The sequence below is a fragment of the Podarcis filfolensis genome (genome assembly GCF_964270895.1).
Source record: "Podarcis filfolensis genome assembly, chromosome: 12".
Classification (NCBI taxonomy): domain Eukaryota; kingdom Metazoa; phylum Chordata; class Lepidosauria; order Squamata; family Lacertidae; genus Podarcis; species Podarcis filfolensis.
Window position 1 is genome coordinate 26,670,708 of NC_139614.1, and position 25,828 is coordinate 26,696,535.

A 25,828-nucleotide genomic window follows, 5' to 3' on the forward strand; every position below is an offset into this window, starting at 1 on the left:
AAATACCCATGAAAGTGCTTATTCTTTTCCTCTACGCAGTAACAGCGGCCAGAATAATTTATGCCCAAAGGTGGAAGGACAAAAATAGTCCCACAAAAGGAGACTGGCAGAATAAGCTAATAGAATGCGCTGAGCTAGCAATGCTGACTGCAAAGATAAGAAATGGAGATGAGTTGGATATAAAAGAAGAGTGGGAATACTTTGGCGAATATTTAAAGAAACATAACAATCAGATAAGCTTCCAAGTGGGGTTAGATATATGAGCAGCAGTTAAAAATAAGCAGAAGAGGGGTGGTAATTGAGGTGATGCAGCTCAACAAGGACTTAATAAGACCCCCACAGAGGGATGTGTGGGGGAGCCAAAGAGTGTAAGATAAACAATGACAACTGTATAATTGATATACTAAGATATGTAAAATGCATAAATGAAAGTGTGTGTGTAAATAGGGACATACTAAGGACGCGGGTGGCGCTGTGGGTTAAACCACAGAGCCTAGGACTTGCCAATCAGAAGGTCGGCAGTTTGAATCCCTGCAATGGGGAGAGCTCCCGTTGCTCGGTCCCTGCTCCTGCCAGCCTAGCAGTTTGAAAGTACCTCAAAGTGCAAGTAGATAAATAGGTACCGCTCTGGCGGGAAGGTAAACGGCATTTCCGTGTGCTGCTCTGGTTCACCAGAAGCAGCTTAGTCATGCTGGCCACATGACCCCGAAGCTGTACGCCGGCTCCCTCGGCCAATAAAGCGAGATGAGCGCCATAACCCCAGAGTCGGTCACAACAGGACCTAATGGTCGGGGGTCCCTTAACCTTTACCTTTAAGGAATTTGGACCTTCTGGATTCAGATACCTGACGGCTTCTGTAAATCCTGGACTGTCCCTGGAAAATAGGGACACTTGGAAGGTCTGTTTTCTTAAACACAACATTGTATCCAGCAAGTAGTTGAAGGGTAGCACAGCAAATATGAGAACAGCACACGCTTTTATACACTTCCAAGCAAAGGGAAGCAAAAGGGCAGTTAGGCCTTTTATGGCTGTGCTTCCTTCTACTATAATCATGAGGTGTAGCAGCTTTCTTATCTTTCCTTCCTTCCTTTGTCCTTAACAGTTCTAGCAATAGCTCCTGCATACCTGTTTTTCCATCCTTCTCTTGCAGTGACAACCTTCGCATTCCAACCTTCATTGCTCAACCTTGCTCACCCACATTTCAACCTTTAATGTTCTCATTTATGTATATTTTTCCCCTCCAGCAACACAAGGCAGTGTTGCAGACTTTCTCTTTTTCTTTCCATGGGCAGGGCAGTTGACCATGATCGAAAGGGATTCATCCATCCTAAGACCATTTGGGACCCTGCTATTTCTGATGGTTTTCAGTTGTGTGGATTTCTTGTACAGTTTACCTTACCTTCTCTCGCTAGGCAGCTGTGTAACCCAACAGAAGGCAACCCAACATGGTCCATGAAATATGTGCTGAGGCCTCTTCAAACCTGGAGCTGGTCTGGCATTTGCTCATTGTCCAACCTGGTGCAGAGCTTTGGTTTGCTGGCTTTATGGTGACTTTTGAAGTGGAACCTAATACAAAAGGTTGACGTGACTGCAGCTTTGGGGCTTTTACATATTTAGGGGGTGAAGATTGTGTATATATGAGTATTGTCAGAGTTTTAAGGTCAGTATAGGGATGAACGAATCTGTCAGTTCAGCATCTCATTTTTCCCCATCTTAAATTCATGGCTCCTCATTTCTGTAGCAAGGAGAAAATAAAATTTTACATCACTGTAAAATTTACCAGCATCTTAGTGCAAATTTCTCCCACTTTTGGCACGCATTTTGACAAATATACACAATTTTTGGTTAGCATTTTCCCCTAATATAATGCCTTTTTGTGTGTTTGTTTCACTAATATATGCATTTTTAGTTACGCTTTCCCCTAATACATCCATTTTTGCACGCGTTATTTGGCTGGAGAACTGCACCGCAACATTCTGAGAAGTGCAAATTTTGAAGCACAACTGCGCTTCAGTCAAGTATCAGTTGCAAACAAAATCAGATTTCAATCCCATCCCTGGCAAGTCTCATTTTCTTATTTTTGTACCTATTATTTTTAACACTAGGCTAAACTCCTGTCAGCTTGTCAATACCAGGGAGCCTATTCAGGCGGAAGCGAACTGTCGCAGCTCGCCTTGCAGGTGACAAATCCCCCAGCACAGCACCAGATAAGGCAGATTGCGACCTGACTTCCCAATCTGAGCCTCTCTGGTTGGTGACAGGCTGACATCACCCAGCAATATGGCAGCAGCTGATGGGGAAGCGGGAAAAACAAGACCCGCTCACTGTTAAATAAAACATCACCAGTTGAAAATGAAGGTCTGCTTAATGAGCTCGAAGGAGCTGGAGAAGCATTTAGCAGCCCAGAAGGCCTCCTGCTGTTCTGCCATATGGTTTCAAAAGGCACATATCCTCTCATATCTCTGCGCCTGCTCCAAGAAACGTAGCTGTCTAAAAGAACCAGAAGAGTGTGAAATAATCCTATTTTAACCCATCAAGCAGCTTGGCATGGCCTACAAAGTCCCCCCCCCCCGCCTGCTTTCTTTTATCTTCACAACAACCCTGTGAGGTAGCGCAGGCTGAGAGAGAATTAACTGGCCCAAAGCCACCCAGTGGGCTTCGTGGCTAAACAAAAGATTTGAACTCTGCTCTCTTCACTTCCATTCCCCCCTTCTCATCTGTTTCAGCAGTGGTTCCCAGATGGAGACCTGTTAATTTATTGTCACATTAATTTTGGAAGCGCGCATAGAATCGTAGCTGGAACCAAGTACTGTTTTGACTTTACCCCTCTCAGAACACCCTTACATCCTGGTCGTTGCGTACCATCGATATTGAACAGAATTAAAGGATATTCAGGATTATCAGAGTTGCTTTATATTTCTCTCCCCTCTTCCATTTTCTTTTTTGTCTGATACTGCTTAAAGAGCAACCCTAGGCACAAGTGTAAAGCAAGCCAGAGCAACTTAAGCCATGGTAAATTTATGCCAGATCAAATCTCCATTTGGCAGCTTGGCTGCAGTGGCGTAGCAAGGTCAGGTGGTACCCGGTGCGGAAAATTTCTTGTCCCCCCCCCCACATTAAAATCTAGTTGGACTCCCAAGAGACTGCGATCCACTTACAGTATAAAAATACTGGCTGTGATCTCTCCATTGTCATTGCCAGGAGTTGTTGAACTTCTTTTAGGGAAGGATTGACCAAAGTTCTTGAGCTTTTTTTAGGGGAGGGTTGGCCAAAGTTCGTATCGTATCGTAAAACCTTTTTTGGCATCACATACAACACCCAAAACAAAGCAATACAGAATTACCACTTCCCCAGTGGCACAAAACATTTGCTAAAAGAAAGGAGGCAGAGCAGTCTATCGTTATATCTCTTAGTCTCCAGGGAGATCAGACGTCTGCAGTGTATTTTGATGACAAAAAACCAAATAGAGATATTTAGCCACTAACTTGGTGAGCTCCTGATCATTCCCCAGTAATAGAAAATGTTGGTGAACGTTGTTGAGCTATTTTTAGGGGAGGGTTGACCAAAGTTGTTGAGCTTTTTTGGGGGGGTGACAGGGTTTGGGTCCTGACTTGAGGGGGCTTCTGCTTCTCCCCTCCCCTCCCCTCCCCCCTCTGTTTGCTTGTTTGCTTGCCCGGGAGAGTGGGGTACTGTCAAAACGAAGGGGAAAGGCCGCCAACAGAGCAGCACAACTCACCCCCTTCCCCTGACGGCTCAGGGTAGGTGGGAGTCATGGGCAGGTGGCGCACTGAATGTCACCCCCTCTGTGATGACACCTGGTGTGGTCCGCCCCTACCCTGCTCCACCCCTGATTGGCTGTTGCTGCTGCTCTGCCTAACCCTGGCCGGCGGGGGGGGGGGGCCTTTACAGGAGTGTTCTGTGCTGGATTGCTATGTCATGTATCCAAACTAAATGAGTTTAAGAGCCCACCCTAGGAATGTCCCTTCTGAGGGATTTACACTGGCTGTCCTTTTTGTGGGTTTTCCACAAGCATCTGAAAGGCTTGTCTTCTTTACGTCCTTATTCTAAACTTCTCGTCCTAGCAGGTCTTGCCATAGGATTACCCCCACAGATTGTTAAGAGCAGGGCTTTTTTCTCAGGGGGAACTCACAGGAACTCAGTTCCAGCACCTCTCAGGTGGGTGCCATTGCCATTCTAAGAGAAAGAGGGAGGTGTTTGTGGTGAGTTCCTGTACCTCTTTTTCCAGAGAAATAGCACTGGTTAAGAGGAAAGCATTTTAATGAAACGCCGACCAAACTGAATGCCTTGGATGAAAAGCAGCACATAAATGTGGTAGATAATTAAGAAGAGAATAAATAAGTATCTGACTTCATTTTAACTTGACAGTGAGAGCCCAGCCACTGAATGACAACTGTGCTTTTTTTTTGTTCAGATGACTTGAAATATAAATGGAATCTGCATGTAACACCCAGTAAGTCACACTAGAGGGCACAAAGAGTCTACTGTATGTCTAGAATACTGCCTGACTAGCTTCCAGCAAGGGAAAGACTTTCCCATGCAAATAAATAAACGAGCAGGTTTCACAAAGTTGCTGTTTCCAACTGCAGGGTTTAGATAATATGCAGGATCAGTTGCTTTGCAATTAATGACACTTCAGACTAAATAGAACCCAAAATTGTTCTTTTTTTCACCAAAGGCTTCAGTGCAATTTTTATTCTGGCTGGTTTGTATTAGATGAGGAGCAAAGCAAGTCCAAAGAAACCACAAACTTCCTTTATCGGCAGATCAGAATGAAGCTGCAGCTAAAAGATCTTGGCTAAGGCTTATGCCTGTGAAGATGTTCATCCAATGCTCATCTACCCTATTTAAATAAATAGTCCATGCTTCCTCCTCAAGGTAGATAGCTAAGAAACAGCAAAACTCTAGCAGAGATTATTATGTTAAAATGCAATGCAGCTTAACACACCATGACATCGTAGTAATCATAGGAGTTGTGTGCCTGCCTCTTCCATTTTCCTCATCCATTCTTTTTGTGTGTTAACTGGGGCTGATGGGTCCGACAACATCTAGAAGACTACAGGTTCCCCACCCCCACTGTAAGGGAAGTCAGTATTCTTATCCCTGTGTTATAGATAGGGGTCAGAGGCTGAGAAACAGGCTCACCTCAGGCAACTCACTTTGTTCATGGCGGAGACGAATATTTCATACATACCGAGTGTACACACTGCTATAATAATTTATAATAATAGTAATAATAATAATAATTTATTATTTGTACCCCACCCATCTGGCTGGGTTTCCCCAGCCACTCTGGGCGGCTTCCATAGAAACCAAAAATACACTAAAATGTCACACATTAAAAACTTCCCTGAACAGGGCTGCCTTCAGATGTCTTCTGAATGTCAGGTAGTTGTTTATCGCTTTGACATCTGCTGGAAGGGCGTTCCACAGGGCGGGCGCCACTACCGAGAAGGCCCTCTGCCTGGTTCCCTGTAGCTTTGCTTCTCGCAATGAGGGAACCGCCAGAAGGCCCTCGGCGCTGGACCTCAGCATCCGGGCAGAACGATAGGGGTGGAGACGCTCCTTCAGGTATACTGGGCCGAGGCTGTTTAGGGCTTTAAAGGTCAACACCAGCACTTTGAATTGTGCTCGGAAACGTACTGGGAGCCAATGTAGGTCTTTCAAGACCAGTGTTATGTGGTCTCGGCAGCCGCCCCCAGTCACCAGTCTAGCACAACAAATTCACTTTAAAAGGAAAGTGGACTGTTTGCAGTTAGGAAAGTGATGGGGAAATGCATTGAAAAGTGTGAAATAAACAAATGATTAATAGGAAGATATATAAACACCCTACAAGTAAATCAGGATGAATGCTCATTGCCATATAACCTCCCTACAAACAACTCAGAACAAATGCTCAATGGAAACTAGATAGAATCTAACCGTTTCATAAGCTTTGTGCAAACAGATTTCAACAATTATTCAATGAACAGGTTGCCTGGTCTGGAGGAGTGGTCTAGTCTCCCATCTTCCAACAAGGAAGCAAATACAGTTCACAAATTGAGACCTTTGTTGAGGAAATGTTAGAAATGTGAGGAAGAAAGTCAACTCTTTGAAGTCATGTCGATTTTGCAAAAAACTTGCATCTGCTTCCTTCCGCAACACCAGCATCCTAAGTCAAGATCTGTGTTTAAGTTAGCACTTTTCATCAAATATAGGCGTCAGAATCCAGTTCAAATGATGGGATATGAATAAGAACAACTCGGAGAACAAAGCACCAGATGCTGACACTTTAGGGATTTCCTCTTGGCCCTTAGTAACTTCTCAGGAAATTGCTACAGAAACAGACATTTAATAACATCCATCCAGCAAAGCAACTCTTCTGCAGGATAATTTTCTATTCCTTCCTTTTTCTTACAGACTGAGCCATGAGTCAACAAAGGAGGCTTTAACAACCTTTGAGTGGAGTCGAACATGCAAGTATCCTTTTATGACTATTAGGAAGATCAGTTTCAACCAAAATAAAAAAGAAAGACCCTTTGTTTCCATATAAACATATTTGTTTGAATAACGCTATTGCATGGCTTGGCACCGAGTGTTTGTGCATAAAAGGCTATTTGTCCTTGTCAGGAATGTAAGGATCCTCTGGACCCACTGATTCCTCAAGAGAAACACCAGGAGAGTTCTCTTTTCTACACTCTTCTGATGGTAATGCTCCTTCCCTGTTTCCTAGACTGTTGAAGTGCAGAGCAGCCATTGATATTTCACGGTCTGGGAAACAAACGTGAACACACAGAGCAGGGTCTTTGGGGGAGGGCTACAATTAAATAGGAACCGTTCTGGCGGGAAGGTAAACAGCGTTTCCATGCGCTGCTCTGGTTTGCCAGAAGCGGCTTAGTCATGCTGGCCACATGACCCGGAAGTTGTACGCCGGCTCCCTCAGCCAGTAAAACGAGATGAGCGCCGCAACCCCAGAGTCGGCCATGACTGGACCTAATGGTCAGGGATCCCGTTACCTTTACCTTTACAATTCAGTGGTAAGACCTTGCATGTTTTTACATGCGACCCACTTCCTGTTTATCCAATTAAAAGGATTGGATAGCACTGAAACTATCCCCAGACCTGAGACTCTAGACAAGACTGATCTAAATCATAGGTGAGCAACTTGCACCCCACAGGGCCATGTTGAAGCCCTTGGTGCCACCGGAGTTCCTTTTTTCCTGCTCATTTCCTCATTGTTTTTCTGTTTATGTAGTTTAAGACTACATAAGGGGCATTTTAACACCCACCCACTCCTGTTTTATGGATTGGAGAAAAGAAGCTGCCTGAGAACAAATTGCAATGTAAAAGGTTGTGTATAAATGTGAGTAGCACACTAAAGTCAGGAAGAAATTACTTTCACTGCCTTTCTAGAACAGTAACTCCATTGGTCTGTTCTATCTACATTATTTTAAATCTGCTGCATACTTTTTTAAAAGAATAACCCCACCAAACCCAGCAGGGTTTACTTCTGAAGACAGCCATATAGGATTGGATATTCTAATATGTGGTAGACATGACAAAAATTGAAACAGGTAAATCTTTTTTCCCCTGGATCGGTTAATCTAGAACACTTGTCTTTGGCTCCACCCATTGCCGTCAGACTACAAAAGGCTGCCCCCTCCTGGTCTAGCTGGACAATTATTCTGATGTAGTATAAAGCAGATTCCTGTGCACTACTCTGTGTTTCACAACTGATTGTTTATTTTGACATTTCAATGATGGCTTTAAAGGAGCGGGGGAAATGGCTTAGGCAGCAAGGTGGATGTTTTGGTTTCTCAAAAATGGGTTTACAGAAGATGCCAGCAGGTCAGTTCTATCCAAAGCAAAAGCCAAATTGTCTAGCCCATAGTTCTTCCCCCACTGCAGATTCCTGATGCTGTTTAGACTGCTCTGGCTAAAGGTAAAAAACAGGTACTCTTCAAGGTCAGCCAACATGCTCAAGATGTAATATATTGTACTGTGTGTGTGTGTGTGTGTGTGTGTGTGTGTGGACACATGCATACATATAATATATGCACATACATCATCTAGTATATATACATACTGTATATATATATCTATATATATATATATATATATATATACACAAACACACACACACATTTTGTATATACATATAAATATTGTATATATACTCTCTCCCCCCCCAACATACACGCAACACACATACACAAACATATATATGTGTGTGTGTGTGTGTGTGTGTGTGTGTGTGTGTGTTGTGAACTGCCCTGAAATCTATGGGTATATGGCGGTATACAAATTTTAACAACAACAGGAGGTCCTGTTATTGTGGGCTAGAAACATGCACCCCCAATGAGAAAGTTATCCGCTTTTCAGATCCTGCAAAATACTATTGTTTCTGATGCAGATTAACATGGCTACCTCTCTTTAAAAAAAAAAAAATCCCACTAATGGAGCTGACAAGTATTTAACAATATTCTCTGTACTTCAGTGGCTTAAAGACAGCCCTGTTTGCCCACCGTGACATCACTGCATAAGGGCACCCTACCACTCCTCCCTGTTTCCCTGCAGGCATAACTGGATATGGTCACACACTGTTCTATTAGCAATTTCATTATTTAGTTGTCATAGTTACCGTAAGCCCTTTACATTTTGCTTTCAGAAAGCAATACACCTTAAATTACTACTTGGCCAAGAGCTGTCTGCTAGCAGGATTTTGCTTTCTACTTTTGGTGCTGCGACTTCAGTGAAACCATGCTATGCTATTCTATGTTCCACTTAGATGACAAAGCTTATACAGTCTTACCTTGGAAGCCAAACGCATTGGGAGTCAAACGTTTTGGCTCCTGAACGCCGCAAACCCGGAAGTGAGTGTTCTGGTTTGGGATCGTTCTTTGGAAGCTGAACGCCCGACGCGGCTTATACTTGCGTGCAGCAAATTGGAAGCCTTGGTTGTCGAACGTTTTCGGAAGTCAACCAGACTCCCGGACCGGATTCTGTTCAACAACCATGGTACGGCTGTACTTTGAATCAGAAGCAGTGGGCTTTAATGGTTAAAGCCTTCCTCCAACCTGGTGCCCTCCAGATCTTTTAAACTACAACTCCCATCAACTTCAAGGGATGGTGGGAATTGCAGTCCAAAACATCTGGAGGGCACCAGGTTGGGGAAGGCTGATTTCTATCCCACCACAGCACCCCCTTTTCAGGGCATATGCTGGCCTAATATCCACTGGGATCAGCTCAGCTGGCCGGGTCCTGGCTGAGCCAGGATTGAGGAGTTACACTGAGGTCTCTCTCCAGATGAGGTGAAGATGACAGAGCTAAGCCGGCATAGGCTGGCTGCGTTGGGAATCTCCTGGCTCAGCTGAAGATCTGCTGGATCCAGTCCAGCAGATCTTGCTGTAGGATAGCTCCCTAACCATAAATTGTATAACCAATCAATTACATTCATATTTATTTTCACAAGGGTAAATGCAAGTTTTTTAAATAATACGCCTGTGTTGTAGCAAGCATTGTTTTAATAAAAGGCTTTCCCCACCCCTATCTTGTGAAAAGCAAATTGCCTCTTGAGATGATGCTTGCTACCTATTTACATGTCCTTGTATTAAAAAATACAGTCATACCTCATGTTACGACCGCTTCATGTTACGTTCTTTCAGGTTATGTCCCGTGGCAACCCGGAAGTACTGGAAAGGGTTACTTCCGGGTTTCGCCGCTCACACATGTGCAGACACGCAAAATGACGTCACGCTCATGCGCAGAAGCAGCGAATCACAACCTGCGCATGCTCAGACGTGCCGCTGCACGTTGCGTTCTTTTCAAGTAGCGAACGGGCCTCTGGAATGGATCCCATTCGCAACCAGAGGTACCACTGTATTGTAGTTCTTTTTTTAAAAAAATAATAATCCTGCCAATTAATCAGTCAGTGTTTTAAAATTTATTTATTTAACATATACAGAAGTCTCTTAAAAGTTGTTTTAATCGATTATTATAACCAATTACAGGTTCAGATTAATAAAAATGGGTTTTAAGCTATATAGAATAGAATGAAAAACAGCAATGGATGACTTGTATGAGAGAGGGCAGGGAATTCACAAAGTTGTTATTTCTTATTTAAAAACAAAGCAACCCAAACTCAACTCTAATATAGGTGTTTTAGGGTTGGTAAACATGCTATTAACATTTCCATGTGGAAAGTTGTTTTTCCCTTTGCTGTAACACAGGACTAGGAGATCTGTGTTCCATCAGCCCCAACCGACATGGCCAGTGGATACAGATTATGAGAGTTGTAGTCCAGAAACATTTGGAAGGCCACAGGGTTCTCATCTCTCCTGGAATAGATAACCACCACACATTTTTCCTGGAAACCCTGCAAGGACCCAAAGAGTTTCGAACCCAGCACCATTTGTTCCTAGAGCAGTCTGTCATGGGTGTAAAAAGATGATGCAGAGAGAGTCACACCAAGTTTGCCACATTCACCAGGTGGAGCAGCCTTTGCCTATCTGGTTTCCTACAGATACTACAACTCCCATCATCCTCAGCCAGCTTGGTCATGCTTGCTAGGGCTGATGGGAGTTGTAGCCCCAAATACCCAGAGAGCACAAGGTTGGCAAAGCCTGAGGTAAAGTGTAGACTGGACCTTCCAAAACATCTGCCACAGTGGCTGGGGCAACTCAGTCAGATGGGCAGGGTGCAAATAGCAAAATTATTATTAAATCCTTCTGCAGAAGGTTAGCAGTAGTTAGTCACATGCAAGCCCACTTCTGAAGCAAAAGAAAAATGCACAGAAACATGAAAGTAAGATTTTTAAAAGCCATTTAATTTCCCCAAAATGTGATTATGTCAAATCACACACAAGCAAATATTGAGCTACACGCACAGAACATCCCTATGGAGAAACACTGAAGTGTTCATATGTAGTACCTGAAGACTGTTAATAAAAAAGGAGTCCTTAAAGGATATTACTTCAGTTTTCCTATATGTTGTTTCCTTGCTGAATGCCTCTGCCTACAATAGTGTACAGTGCGCCAGAGGTAGAGTCTCAGCATTTAATGTCTCAAGGCTCCAACATTTTATTCTTCTAAACAAAAGGAAAGCCTAGCCTAGAATTTTCGGTATGACACTGTAGTAAGAGTCTTTCTCTTTGAATGGTACAAAATTCCGTAAGAAGCAGCCAGCCACAACGAATACATTTTGTGCTTTGTTCAGCCATCTTGGTTTTCTTCCCCTTCAGATTCGGATTCTGAGAGGTGAGGGAGGGAGGGAAGGAAAGAGAAAGAGCAGAGGAAAAGTGAAGATTTTTCTCCAACTATTAAAACAATTCATGTGGCAATATTTATACAGTTATTCCTTTAACAAGCCCCAAATCTTATTTTAAGGCTGGATCTACTACACACAGGGGAAAAACCACTATAAGTAAGTCATAAATTAAATCGTTACAACAAAAGAGAAAAACCACTCTATTAAAGTCGCATGGACAAAGTTTTGTGCTCTACAGCGCCATCTGGTGCCACATGTTTATAACACAGTTATAGTGTTGTAACATGGCTAATGTAGCAGAGTCCTCAATCAATGAATCAAATGCACTATATTGTACTGCAGCAGAGGTGGGAGATCTGTAGACTCTCAGGTGTATATTGGGCTCTATCTTCCATCAACCAGCAAGTCAGGGATCATGGGAATTGCAGTCCTGCAGCAGTCGTACGCTAAGGATACGAGACCCCTCTCATAGCCCTTGGGACGAAAGGCTTTCTCCCCACTCTCATGCCCACTGTCTCTCAGTGGCTCCTCAGCATCCCACATGGAGGCTTGACCCCCAATGGCAGCAGCTTCTCTGGCACGAGAGATGGGACAAGTCAGTCTTACGCTACAAAGGGATAGAGCAGGCATAGGCAAACTCGGCCCTCCAGATATTTTGGAACTATGACTCCCATCATCCCTAGCTAACAGGACCAGTGGTCAGGGATGGTGGGAATTGTAGTCCCAAAACATCTGGAGGGCCAAGTTAGCCTATGCCTGGGATAGAGCCAAGTTTCCCAATGCATTGGGGTGGATCAGGATCTGCTAGTAGATCTCTGGGCAATTTGAAGCAAGGATCAACAAGGATCTCCCACTTCCTAACTGTATAACAGTGGCAACAACCAAATGATTCATCCCATAGACTGTATGGCTGCTGAACTGAAGGAAGCTGGTTGTGTGGTAGTTGGGGATGAGGGAGGGAGAGAGACAGATCAGATCAGATCAGTTCAGTTCAGTTCTGGTATTCAAGGTAAAACCCAGGGCCAGATTTTTTAAATTCTAAGCATATGTCTTTTGCACCTGGCTTTGGCTGGTGACTCTCAGGGTAATAATAATCATCATCATCATCAACAACAACAACCACAGCAACCTGCAAGCCTTCTCAGAAATATACTGTATCTGATTCACAGCAACACAAGCACATTGCAAAATGTGTATTAAACCAATTATCTCTCTCTTTCTCTTGTATGTATGTATGTGTGCATTTGACACATTCATTTTGATTTTCCAGAGCCTTCTCTTTATTCTGATTTCAGCTACACTTTCTGAAATTGCTAGAGGCAGATTAAAGACAGAAATCTCTGCAAGGAAAGGAGGGAAAGCAGGGTGCCTGCTGTTTGCCAAAATACAAAAAAAAGAAAAGAAGAAAGCCCCAAGATATTTTTAACTAAAAATAATGTTTCAGGGCTCTTTGACATTTTGGGACAGAATGTTTTTTGCTAACATTTCTATTGGAATCATTACAAGATCTTGACACAGGTTGTTACTCTCCACATCAATTCTAACAAGTAAGCCCATTGCCGTAAAAAATAAAATAAAAGGAGGGAACCAGCAACCTTTGATTGTTGATAAAAACGGACGAAAAGCAAATAATAAGCTTGGATTTTGCAGGGGAAGCTGGCGAGCCCTAATAATTATAACCTGCCAATCTCGTGCAGCTAATATGGGATTAGTCTTCAAGGGGAGCTGCTTAAAGACTTTCTGCAGAAAGCAAAAATAACTCTCCATGGGTGGTCATCAGAAGAAAGGTGGGGGGGAAAGCAGCTCTTGGAACCAGAAAAACGACTCTGTATTACACAGTCCAACTCAGCTTCTACAGTTGAGTTGGCGCCTTAATTTTTTTCTTTTTCCATTAGAGTTTTTCCCTCCCAGTCACTCCCCTCCCTTTCTAACAGGACTCGTATGACAAAGCACGGGGAGTTTTGCCTATGGGTTTGAATCCGTATCTAACCTTCACTCCAGTGACTCTGGCAAATGTGCACAGATTTGTATGCAAATTGTGTGTCGCACAAACACTCCCCGTGCTCCTCCCGGGGCTGGGAAAAGGTTAGTTTAACCTCTGGTTTGCTAGTAAATGGGACGCGGGTGGCACTGTGGGTTAAACCACAGAGCCTAGGACTTGCCGATCGGAAGGTCGGCGGTTCGAATCCACGCGACGGGATGAGCTCCCGTTGCTTGGTCCCAGCTCCTGCCAACCTAGCAGTTTGAAAGCACGTCAGAGTGCAAGTAGTTAAATATGTACCGCTCTGGCGGGAAGGTAAGCGGCGTTTCCGTGCACTGCTCTGGTTTGCCAGAAGTGGCTTAGTCATGCTGGCCACATGACCCGGAAGCTGTACGCTGGCTCCCTTGGCCAATAAAGCGAGATGAGCGCCGCAACCCCAGAGTCGGTCACTACTGGACCTAATGGTCAGGGGTCCCTTTACCTTTACCTTGCTAGTAAAACTGAACTACTGTGTTGCAAAATGATGCACGCCCAAAAAGTGTGTCGCCAACATAAAAAGTGTGGAAAGTTCTGGGACAGCTTTTCCTTTAAGTGTTTGCAAAGGCCTGGCCAGTAGGTTTTGCACTCACGCACCTTAGCTAGGCAATTGGGCCACATCCGTTTCACAAGTGATTTGCCATAATGCACACAGAGGTGCTGATTAAGACAAATCAAGAGTCTGGGTCAAATCAAGAGTGGAACAGCTCATGCTGGTGAAGAGCTCTGCACATATTGGAGCCATGCTAATTGTTTGGTTCAGGAACAGAGTAAAGCTAATGTCCCCATAGCTATCACTGAGAATAGTTCTTCGCATTGCAGCTGAAATCATGCTCAATAAATGAGCTCCTGGTCGAATCCCCCTCACCCCAAATAAATACATATTTGTGGCATGAAACCCACAAATGTTTTTGAATCACATATCAATACTGTATCCTGTTTTATATATAAGCTATACTGTAGTGGGCAAACTTGACTGACATCTTGTTTGTCATCTGAACTCCTTTCAGAGGCTGCTGCAAAAGAAGCAACTGCTTATTTATAAACAACCATTCCTTCAGAATTATTTCCCGACTAGAATGAGGACAAGCTAAAATTCCCAATTGGGGGCGGGGCAGGATTCAAGCCATTTAACCAACATAAAGTGTATTTGGGTGGGTGGGTGTGGCCACATTCACACACATTGGGGGAGGTTCAGTTTTGCACTGCTGTGCAAAAACAGCCCAGACACATGAAAACCCACCAGCTGGAGATGACCAGTGCAATCTGAGGGTTGGGAACATCAGGCCTGGAGGCCAGATTGTCAGTTTGCATTTCTTTGTGCAGAAAGTATTGATCTGATGTGCAGAGATCTCTCCTATTCTAATTAATTCAAGAGGGTTCTGGAAGCTTCTTTGTGTGAAAGAAACAAGAAGAAAGTTCCTGATGTTTGGGTTATTCCTTCAGAGAAGTTGAGTACAGCTGGCTTAAACTGGTTCTGTTATCTCTTCTGTCAAGGTCATGCTGACTATAAAAGTAAGACCAGAAGGAGACTGGGTTTCACTTTCTGTCTCTCTTTCCTTCTGGTGTGGTGTTCTGTATGTAGTGTTAAGGTTTAGTCTTACTGTAAGTTATTGTAAATTTAAGTTAAGTCTGCTGCAACTGGATTTCTTATGGACAGTACCAATCCTGAATGTATATTGGATTTGTGACCATTATGTTCATTTGCCTTTAGTAGCAGTAAAGCTCTGCTGGATGAAATATTAATTGCCTCTGGCCTATTTTTGGGGGAATCCTGCAACGTGTTTAAGTTTTTACTCTGCTAACTATACGCTGGAATCTGCTCTGGATCAATATTGAGTAGAATTCCATGACACAGATGTGGCCCTCCAGGCCTCAGGACTCTTCCTAACCCTTCCTCCTCTGGCTGAAGCCCTCACTGGTTCTCCTACACACCCTCTCCAGGTTTTTTGGCTGGCTGGAACATATCCTGAGCTCTCAATAATGCCTTTTGCTTTCCTGGATAGAAAGTTGCAGGCATAGAATACCTCTGAGGTGCGTGGCTGGAAGACAAAAATAAGAATCGCATCTGTTGCACCTGCCCACCCCTGGCATGTGGCCCCCAGAAAGTTGTCCATGAGGGAATGTGGCCCTTGGGCTGAAAAAAAGTTCCTCACCCCTGATGTAAATCTTGGTCCCATTGCGGAACCTGGGTGATGTGAAATGAAGTAGACGTTTCCTTAATATCCCAGATATACCAAGAAAAACGAGGAGGAGGAGGAGGAGGAGGAGAACCTTACCTTCTTCAGCATTTTGTAGCCACTCAACAAACTTCTTCATCTGGTCAAGGAAGACACTTTTGCCTTTGGCAACATGTGCCTCTTTGTACCACTTCAGGATGGCTTCTTCACTTAGGACATCAGCTGCAATTCAAAACCAGGGAGTATACGGTTAGGAAGTGTTTCTGGGCAGAGAATTAACACACAAAAACCCTAAAACTGCTGCTTTTTTGTTTCTGTTTTTTTTAAAAAGGGGGGCTTTAATGTGACTACACCACTTCAATCGTCAGCAAAGCCTGACAGGAGGGGCTGCAGCTGGAAATGGAGAAACAAGGGAGACTTAACTGTGCCGCTAGTATTCAGTGATCAAGCACTTAAAATAATTTCACGTTACATAAAATTGCTTCCTCCATTTCTGGTTAAAACGTTAACGATCTGCAACACCTCAGCCATGCGAGCGGCCGCCAAGAGGAAGGCCAGTTGCCCACCTGGTGTTGCCTATTCAGTCTTCATCAAGGGCAAAGATAGCCATCTCTGTGGGAGCCATCTGGTGTCTATAATCTAAACATGGATTCTTTGTTTCAGGTTGCCATGGAAAGTAAGCCCCAACAGAGCATCAGAAAAGCCCTGCTGGGTCTGACCAAGGTTGTATCTAGCCCAGCATTTCTGTTTTCACACAAGCAGAACGGAAGCACAGCAGCACTCTCCCACTCATAAGAATTCAGAGGCAGGCTGCTCCAAAACGAGAGGATACCATGGAATCATAGAGTTGGGTGGGACCATGAACATCATCTAGTCCAACCCCCTGCAATGCAGGAATCTTTTGCCCAACGTGGAGCTCAAACTCATGACCTTCAGACTAAGAGTCTCACGCTCTACTGACTGAACTATCTCTCATACTAAATATAATATTAAATGTAGGCATCATGACTAGTAACCACTGGCAGCCTTATTAATTTACAACTCTCCTAAGTTGGTGACCATCATGACATTTTGCGGTACTGAGTTCCAGAGTTTAACTGGGTGCTTTCTTTGGTCTGTCCTGAATTTTACCACATTAGGAATGTAGGAAATTGTCTAATACCAAGCCACCCTATTGGCTCCATCTAGATCAGTATCGTCTACAACAACTGGCAGCAGTTCTTCACAGTTGCCCCAGTCCCTTTACTGTTTTGGTTGCCCTTTCCATACTCTAAGTAGCAGGGATCTATCTTCCATAGATTCCCACAACCATTTTAGAAAGCCGGTCATATCTGCACTGACTGTGGCAAGGAACTCAATAGGTCCAGGGCTGCTTTGGTACACTCTGCCAGAATTCCATCACAGAAGCAGCTTCCACATGAGGGTTTTCATGAATGTCACATGAAAACTTACACATGTGTCATTTATTGTTTGCAGAGGCCAATCACTGATGCTTGCAGAGAAAATCCAATGACAATCATGTACATCATCATCCTTATATGGGATTTACCAACTTTGACACAGCAGAGACTTCTATATAACTGAAGTAACTTTAAGACTGGGCCCACCAGATGCTACTGGACTCCAACTCCCATCATCCTTTGCCATTGGCAGTGCTGGTTGGAATGATGGGAGTTGGAGTCCAACAGCATCAGGAAGGCCACAAGTTCCCCAGCCCTGCTGTAAGCTAACAACATCTGTTCCCAGAACAAACTAATTGAACAGCCGTTTCTTGATTTTATGTTCCTTTTAAGGCTCGCTGCACTTATTCTGTGAATAGCTTCGTCGCATTTGTTTTATGTTGTGCTGTAATAATCATATGCATTGGCTTTAAACTGGAATCAACAGTAATCCCAGTTCTTTGCTTCTGCTGGTTGCACTGCAGACCCGCACAGCAAAGGCAGCCTCTTCTGCACGCCCAGGTCATATGAGACCCTGTGAGAGTTCCCATCGTCTCATTAGAGCTCTGGAGTGGGTGGATGGAATAGCAGTGCATTGAAAAGCATTGGCCACCCAGAGAGCTGCCTTATGGTTTCAAGCAGAAGACAGCGAACCAGAAAAGGGTGTTGTTACCCCAGGATGATTTGGGGGGATTGGGTAGGGATGAGGAACCCATGGCTCTGCAGCTGTTGTCGGACCCCCACTCCCATAAACCTCAGATGCTCAAAGGTTACAGGAGTTATGGTTCAACATCTGGTGAGGAAGTCCCTGAAACAGGGACACAAACTCTTCAATGTTGCAGGTGCTGAAGAATGGATTCAGCTTCAGTTAATAAGGACCATTTTACACACATTTTCCTGACTTGGCTAGGAAGCCTCTCAGCTAATCTCACATGCCCACCGGGACATTGTAATTAACTGCAAGACAAATGTCAACAAGTATTCTGTGTTGGGTTCTGTTCAGATCATTTAGCGCTTATTTTATGTACTGCTTGAAGTCCTACTGACTGCAAAAATTTGCAGGCAGGTGCTAAAACTGACTTGGATCTCTCATCTGGTCGCTGCCGGGGACTGGAATCCATTTAGGTAGCTAGAGCTTTCTGAAGGAAACAATAGAACTTGTAAAAGGAAAAAACAGGGACCACATGGAAGTGGAAAAGAACTGTCTTCCTTATGCACAACCTGCTTAAGAGTCAAACAAGAATGAAGGGATCTTGAACAGGCCTTGAACAAGCACAGAAAAATAGACTGAACGAGTCACCAGTGCGAATTAAAAGGTCAACTGAATTTTCCTTTAATCTCAAGAAAGACAACTTGTAATTTATTCATGCCTTCAGTAGTTCCCAAAAAATATAATATTCTCTTGCCAGAGAGTTGCTCAATTAAGCAATCATGCAGGACAGGGTGCACTTAATCATACCCCTAGGTTGCTTTCTGAAGTACAAGGAACACCAGAGGGGGGGATTTATAGTTAGCTATTTATGATTAAAAATGATTAAGATGACATTTTAAATGCTGCCGCAATTTTAGCTGAGCAGTTGTGGGAAGTGTAGCTCCCCCGTTGCTGCCCCAAGTGATGTCAGTCTGAGCAAAGCCCATGAAGCAATTCGTGGCGACATTCCCGGTGGCTGGAACCAATTCCAACCACCCACTCCTTCGGCCCTAGGGGACTGTTATAGAAACAAGGAGCAAAGGCCCGCACACATGCCTTTAGGGGAATCTGCAAGGCAACAGATAGCTCCTGTTTTACAAATCTGGGATGTAATCAATTTTTAAAAAATGAACTTAAAATTAATTCATATCATATTTCTGGTGGACAAGAGTCAGGGGCACTGGGTTAGTTGGCAAGATATCTCCAGTTGAATCGAACACATGGCGGTTGACCATGTGATGCAAGGACATCTTTTGGATAGTTGTAGTTCTGCAAGGGTGGCCTTACAGATCAGGGTTTGGTGCTGATGATATGCATCAGCCTTTGCCAACTTGGTGACTTCAAGATGTTTTGGACTACAACTCCCATCAGCCCCATCCAGCACAGTCATAATAGTAGCATTTGTAGTCCAAAATGTCCAAGGGACATCAAGTTGGCAAAGGCTGGAGGGACATTCATTATATTTACAATATGAGAACAGACCAATGGCACATCTAGTCTAGTGTCCTACTCTCATAATGGCCAACCAGATGCCTTTGAGAAGACTATAAGCAAGGCCCGAGCACAAGACAACTCTCCAGCAACTGGTATTCAGAAACATTTGCAAGCTGCGAGCTTCCGGGTTGGTGCCACTGTTTAATGGCGGATTCCCTCCGAGCTCCGGAGGGAATCGGCTCCGTAGCGTCTGGGTCTGGCCGCTGCGGCGAAGCGGGGACCCTTAAAATCACAGGCGCGGATGCCTGTGAACACAGAGACTCGGCGGGCACCATTTGCGCCCCCCCAATCCGCGACGGAGCCTTTTTAAAGGCTTCGGAACGGAGGCAGGGTAAGGCGTGGTGCTGAGAGTACTCCCTCGTCTACGGAGTGAAGCCGCAAGCCATTGACAGAGAGCGCCAACTTCTTCTAAGAGTGATTGGATCCTAAAACATCAACCCGTGAGTAATACGGAGATTGGAACTTTAAAAAATTTCTTATCTTGGATTTGGAACGAGCGGGAAGGGGCTAAAAAGGAAGTCCACCCCCCCCCTCTTTGTAAACAACTTAAAGCAAAGGACTGGGCAGCTAAGGTCGAGAGAATCTGTTTCTTGCTTTTTTTAACAAAAGATCCTGACCTCACGGTTTGGACATTATAAGAAGATATTCTGGAGGATAAAAAGAATTTTGGGAGCTGAAACTACACCCCCCCCTAGACCCGGGAACGTCCGATGAGAAAGCCTGTTGCATGGAAGATTTTGACAGCTGTCAAGTGAGCTGCTAGTCAGCTAGTTGTCAGCTGGAAAAAGAGAACATTGTTTCTGCTGTTTTTGCTGGTTTATTCGGGATAACTTGTTGAAAATAAGGTTGATACAAAATAACTGGACTTTTGGTTTTTGAGCTGAAAGGAAGATCAAGGAATTAAATCCCCCTAGAGGGGTAACAAGGATACTACATTACAAAAATGGCTGGAGTGTCTAAATTCCAAGCAGAATTGGACAGAGCACTGGTTCTCTTGGGAAACTTACAAGATGAGTACGATGCTTTGTCTACAGAGGTATCGCTATTACACTGGACAGTAAACAACAGCTTGGAGTCTGATAAGGATTTGAAACAGGAAGCCTATTCAACTGAACAAATAAATGAAACCGAAAGCGTAGATACGATGGAGCAATATGTTCCTTTTGAAGAAAACGAAGGAGGAGATGGAGGTTTGCAGGAGTCAAAGGAGAGCTACAATATGAGGCCTGACATGATGATAAAAAAGGACAATAAAAACTGGATGCGGAAAGCCTGGTTTGATTGGGAATTTGGAAAATGGAGAGATCCTCTTTTGAGGAGATCTGAAGACCTGAGGATTATAAATTTGTTGAAGGTGGAAGCTGGAGCTGTGGGGACATTTGGATTTGAAAGAAATTTGAAACAAGAGTTGGAATACCCCATAGGCTTTGCTTTTGCTTTTAAGTATGGAGGACTGGCTAGAAGCAACACCGATTCTGTTGGGCCGGAGCCCCTCCGAGACCTGGGGCTTAACATCAAGGTCTATCAAAGAGACCGGCAGAAAGGAACTGAGAGAGACATAAGGGCCTCGGACCTGAGATCTCCAGGCTAAATAAATAATATAAAGACTGATGGATATTGGTTGGGGACTGGAACCGGGAGAAGGGTGGGTGGAGGTTGGGAATCCAAAGGGTACATAAGGATAATTTGCATTGCTTTGTTTGTTTTATATTTTGTTAGTGGTAAGGAAATTGGGTAAACCGTGGAAGGGAAATTTTGGTCGACCTTAGGAAAAAGGTTTAAGAATAAATTAATGAGGTATAAGTATTGATGTGTAATTTTAATAAGGTGAAATTGGTTTTTTTTTCTTTTTTTTTAAATTAAGTGAAAATAAGGCTGTTAAAAATAAATGGAGGAAATGGAAAAAAGAAGTAAAGTAAAATAACAGTATGTTAGAATAAATGTTTAAGTTAAGGTGAAGAAATAAGTTAAGGACTTGCTGAATTGACAATTTAAATTGGAATACAAGAAGGGGAGGTGTGAGGAGGTCTGAGAAACAAGGTTGAGGAAAATAAGTATCAGAAACTGTATGTGTTTTTTCTATTTTTCTGTTTAGTTTTGAATATGCTTTTTTGTGTTGTCTTTATTTTGTTTATTCTTTTGTTTTTGTTTGTTGTGTGTTTTTTGAAAATACCAATAAATATTTAATTAAAAAAAAAAAAAAGAAACATTTGCAAGCTGCAACCACTGCTTTTGAAGTAGCCCAGTGTCTGTCCTCACTAGAGTCTTCATTCCCCCTCCATTTTGTTAAGGGCCTGAGTGTTGTCTTTTTTAGCTACATCAGTGAGTGAGAAGGCGGCTCAACAACTTCCAGCTGCCAGACCCAAATGCCTCGGTCTACTGTTGTCATTATGGCACTACAATCAATGCAAACAAGGAGCATTATGAAACTTCCCTGCTGAAGACTTTTCCACCTCCTTCCACTATTTATAGCAACAATGTCATACTATACTCTTAACACCTTGCAAAAGAAAGACAGATAGTCTCTATGACAACAAGCCACGGACCCATTCCCTTATATAAAAGGAAAATGGAGGGGTGGGGGTGGGGATTTGACAGCTTAGCTAAAGAATTGGAAGTGCCTTCCTGGATCTTCCTGAACAAAGAGATAGAATGAGAGATGTGCTGTTAATTGAAATTTCCAAGGAAAGCTATTTAGAGTCTGTTAAGGTGTAGGATCTTTGTTTAGCTTTCAAGCGCTTTCAGTAGAGACACAATTGAAGAGATGCTCAGCCACCAGTTAAGAGTCGACAGCCCCAAGCTACCGATTACAAACCCTCCCCAAACCTGCTTCTGGCCTTCTGCAGCCCTCAAGGCAACTCATGGGATGGCTCTCCTTATCTCCAGGAAGCCTATCATGTGAATGGAGCATAGATCATCGAATGAAAATTGCTTCTCACATCCTGCACTGCTCCTTAAACTGAGCAATAAAGAGGTGGGGGGGGGGGAGCTAACAAGGAAATGCAAAAGAAGGGGGCAAATTAGGGCACACAAATCTCCTTTACTGGAAAGCAGGAATACGTGAAGTTGAAGAGGATGCAGCAAGAAACAGCAGCCTCCTTCTGGATGGGGCAAGGCTGTGGGTCAAGCGAAGAGCAACTACCTTGCACGCAGAAGGTCCCATGTTTGATTCCTGACATCTCCTGCTAAAGCTGGGAGAGAACCCTCTCTGAAACCCTAGAAATGGGCTGCCGGTCAGTGTAGACAATACTGAGATACGAGGAGCAAAAGTCCAGCCCAGTATAAGGCAGCTTCTTGTGTTCCTATGTAACAATTCCAGCAGACAAGTCCCAGGTTTAAATGCACCTGTATTTCATTGCACTGCAAGCTAAAGCAGTATCACCAGACATCTCTTAAATGGGAAGTATTACAGCACAATAACACTGGAGCTGCAGCAATTCACAGGGCAGGAAGATGCAGGCCAGCCCGCAACTTAGCAGCACAATCCCGGCACATTCAGCTTTTATAGAACATAAAGAGAAAAACAGGCAGCGGACACATCCTTTCATGGGCCTCATGCTAACCCTATTGGAGTCCTGATGTTTTAACTCGGAACCCTCTTTAAACATTTTATGTAAATTGAATAATGGAAAAAGGAAGGAAGGGAGGGAGGAAAGAGGCATGGTCAAATACCTTTATAAAAGAGCACCACAATCTTCTGAAAGGCTTTCATAAAGTGGATGTTATCATAACAGTACTCCTGAACCTTCTGGAGAAGGATCAGCTCTGATTGGCCCTGGGTGCTGAATACAGCCAGTAAAGGTGCATATTGCTAAAACAACCAGAGAAGAAATTAAGTTATTCTTTCATAGGCTAATACAGAAGAGAGTGTTATGTTTTGCTGCAAAACAACAACCACCACCAATCCCCAGGATATTCTTTTAAGGGTGTGGGCATGCAGAGTATTATCATCTGCAAAACACACCAGTGGGATATTCACTCTGGATAACCTGTCCGTTGCATGCCTGCAGTTATCCAGTAAACTGATTTACAATGAGCTGCTCTCATAGAGCCTTGAGTGAATAAACCTGGGAGCTCTCCATGCTCCTCCTATTTTGAATAGGCCTGCAGGCTTTGAGAGGATGAGATCTATCACTGCGACCAGCGCATAATGCTAGCCTTCCTTGTCAATGTAAAGCAAGCTTTCTATTGGATGTGCATCTCCTGTCTTTGACAGCCATGCACACACATGTGCTGGGACTGCTGCACAAAAAGAGATCCAACCCTCCGTTCTTACTGTACAAGCCAGCCGTCACTTGCACACCTTCAGATGTTTCAGTGCTTGCTCCGCGACCAGCTCTTCTTTCTTGTTCCATTCAACAGCGTTCATTATGCAGGTCCACAGGAGTCCAATCACAGCCGGTTCTGGCAGGTCGTTCCTCTTCATTTCTTCTTTTACATAAAGCACCATCTGCAGTGGAAGATTTTATTTTATTTTTTAAAAAAAGAAGAATAAACTGAAGCCGTTCTCTTAAGTCACACCTCCTGTCTGCTGCAAAACTCCCTCCCAATGATTTTATTTGCAGGGCTGGATGAGTAATAAAAGAAAACATGTCTTATATTTAATATGAGTTGCTGATTTGGTTCAAATGCCAATGTTTAGTGAGAACACTCAGGCCAGGGATTCATTCAAGAGTATAAATTTTAAAGAGGGTGCACTGCACTTCACACCATGCCGCAAGTGAGCATTTGTACTAGGATACTGTCAACACACCATATGGGGAGTAAAAATAATTCTCCTGGCAGCCACTAGAGGACAGCCACCACACTGGAAAAATAACAACAAGCAGCACTTCTCCCAAAAAACTGTTCCATTTGGCAAGGCCGAGGCGGCTGCACTGCTTTCTGCTCATCCAGTGCAGTGCAAGCCTACAAGGTAGCCTATAATAAAATGTTGCTATTGTTCTTGTCATGAAATTCCACTGAATACTGTTCCAGAGCAGAACTCCTGATGTTTAGTTAGCAGAGTAAAGACTTAAAACACATTGCAGGATCCCCCCAAAATAGACCAGAGGCAATTGTATTTCATCCAGCAGAGCTTTACTGCTACTGAAGGCAAATGAGCATAATGGTCACAAATCCAATACATTCAGGACTGGCATTGTCCATAAGAAATCCAGTTGCAGCAGACTTTAAACTTAAACTTACAATAACTTATAATAAAACTAAACCAGGCACAGGCAAACTCTGGCCCTCCAGGTGTTTGGGACTACAATTCCCATCATCCCTAGCTAATAGGACCAGTGGTCAGGGATTATGGGAATTGTAATTCCAAACATCTGGAGGGCCAGAGTTTGCCTATGCCTGGACTAAACCTTAACACTAAGCATACTATGTACAAAACAGCACACCAGAAGGAAAGAGAGACAGAAAGAGAAAGTGTGAAACCCAGGCTCCTTCTGGTCTTACTTTTATAGTCAGCATGACCTTGACAGAAAGAGATAACAGAACCGGTTTAAACCAGCTGTACTCCGCTTCTCTCAAGGAATAACCCGAACATCATGAACCTTCTGTTTGTTTCTTTCACACAGAGAAGTTTCCAGTACCCTGTCTACACATCAGATTGATACTTTCTGCACTAAGAAATGCAAACTGACAATTCTCATGCCACAGTAAGCAATGATGCTCTCTTGGCAACGGCTCAGCATCAACAGCTGCTTCTATATGTGACAACACACCTTCCCACAGAGTCAAGCAGCTAAAAGAAGCACCTAAATGTTTCTAGCCACTTCCAAAGTCTGCATTCTGAATTCAGAAAGTGCTTCTCTCTCACACACACACAGTTTGCCACAGTCTTTGCCAAACTAGTGACCTCCAATTTTTTGAATCACAACTCCCACCAGCCCCTATCTGATGCATGCACTTACAGAATATATTTTTAATACCAGGTAGCTATCCCTTTCTTAATAACTCAGTATTGCATCCTCTTTTGCAATCAGCATTCTTTTAATCCCCCCCTTTGTTTGTTCTAGTTTGAAAAGCTTTCCCCACCTCTTTAATTGGGCATTCCTGAGAAAGGCGCTCCTGAAGCTCTTTCTGTAGTTCTTTCCGAGTCCCCAGCGACTGCTGGACCCGGAGGAAATCTGACAACTCCTTAAGGCCAGCATCAGTGAAATACTTGGCAAAATGTTCCACATTCTGCCGGTTGGGTGGAAACAGTTCCTGGAAGGAGGAAGAAATTCACTTACTTTTTGCAAAACCACGTAAAATAGATGTAGACGTAAGGGAAGGGTATTTATACAAAAGAGAAACGCAGAACCTCTTAGTAACTTGCAAAAAAGCAGAAGCAGTGCAAGGAGGCCATTTACTACAGTCATACCTCGGGTTACGAACACTGTGGGTTGCGCGTTTTCGGGTTGTGGACCGTGCCGAACCTGGAAGTACCAGAACAGGTTACTTCCAGGTTTTGGTGCTTGTGCATGCACAGAAGCACAAAATGATGTCACACGCATGCACAGAAGCGCCGAATCGCGTCACGCGCATGTGCAGACGCAGCACTTCAGGCTGCGAACACTGCGGGTTGTGAACGTGCCTCCTGCACAGATCACGTTCGCAACCCGAGATATGACTGTACCTAGTCGGCAAATGGATCTGTGCATGTAAGTGGCAAAGCATTCCTGGTAGCTCCTTGCAAGGCTCCAGAGATTGCACATTTCCTTAAAATCACCCAAAGGAATGAGATTGGTTTAAAAAGAAGAGCCTTGGC

General features: G+C 43.8%; 1 protein-coding gene across 3 annotated transcripts in view; it reads right to left on the reverse strand.

Annotated features, from left to right (window-relative positions):
* Positions 1 to 10,801: 10,801 nt before the first annotated feature.
* BZW2 (basic leucine zipper and W2 domains 2) overlaps positions 10,802 to 25,828 on the reverse strand; it is a 46,773-nt gene continuing 31,746 nt past the window's right edge. For 2 of the 3 annotated variants that reach the window (XM_083578795.1, XM_083578796.1), the window contains exons 8-12: positions 25,114 to 25,284; positions 23,387 to 23,533; positions 22,756 to 22,894; positions 15,559 to 15,681; positions 10,802 to 11,245 (exon numbers count right to left, since the gene is read on the reverse strand). In XM_083578795.1, coding sequence (XP_083434921.1) covers positions 11,208 to 11,245; positions 15,559 to 15,681; positions 22,756 to 22,894; positions 23,387 to 23,533; positions 25,114 to 25,284 — 618 coding nt within the window. In that variant the 3' untranslated portion in view covers positions 10,802 to 11,207. Of the gene's footprint in view, positions 11,246 to 15,558; positions 19,204 to 21,307; positions 22,895 to 23,386; positions 23,534 to 25,113; positions 25,285 to 25,828 lie in introns of all 3 variants that reach the window. The other variant, XR_014540325.1, reaches the window with a different exon arrangement.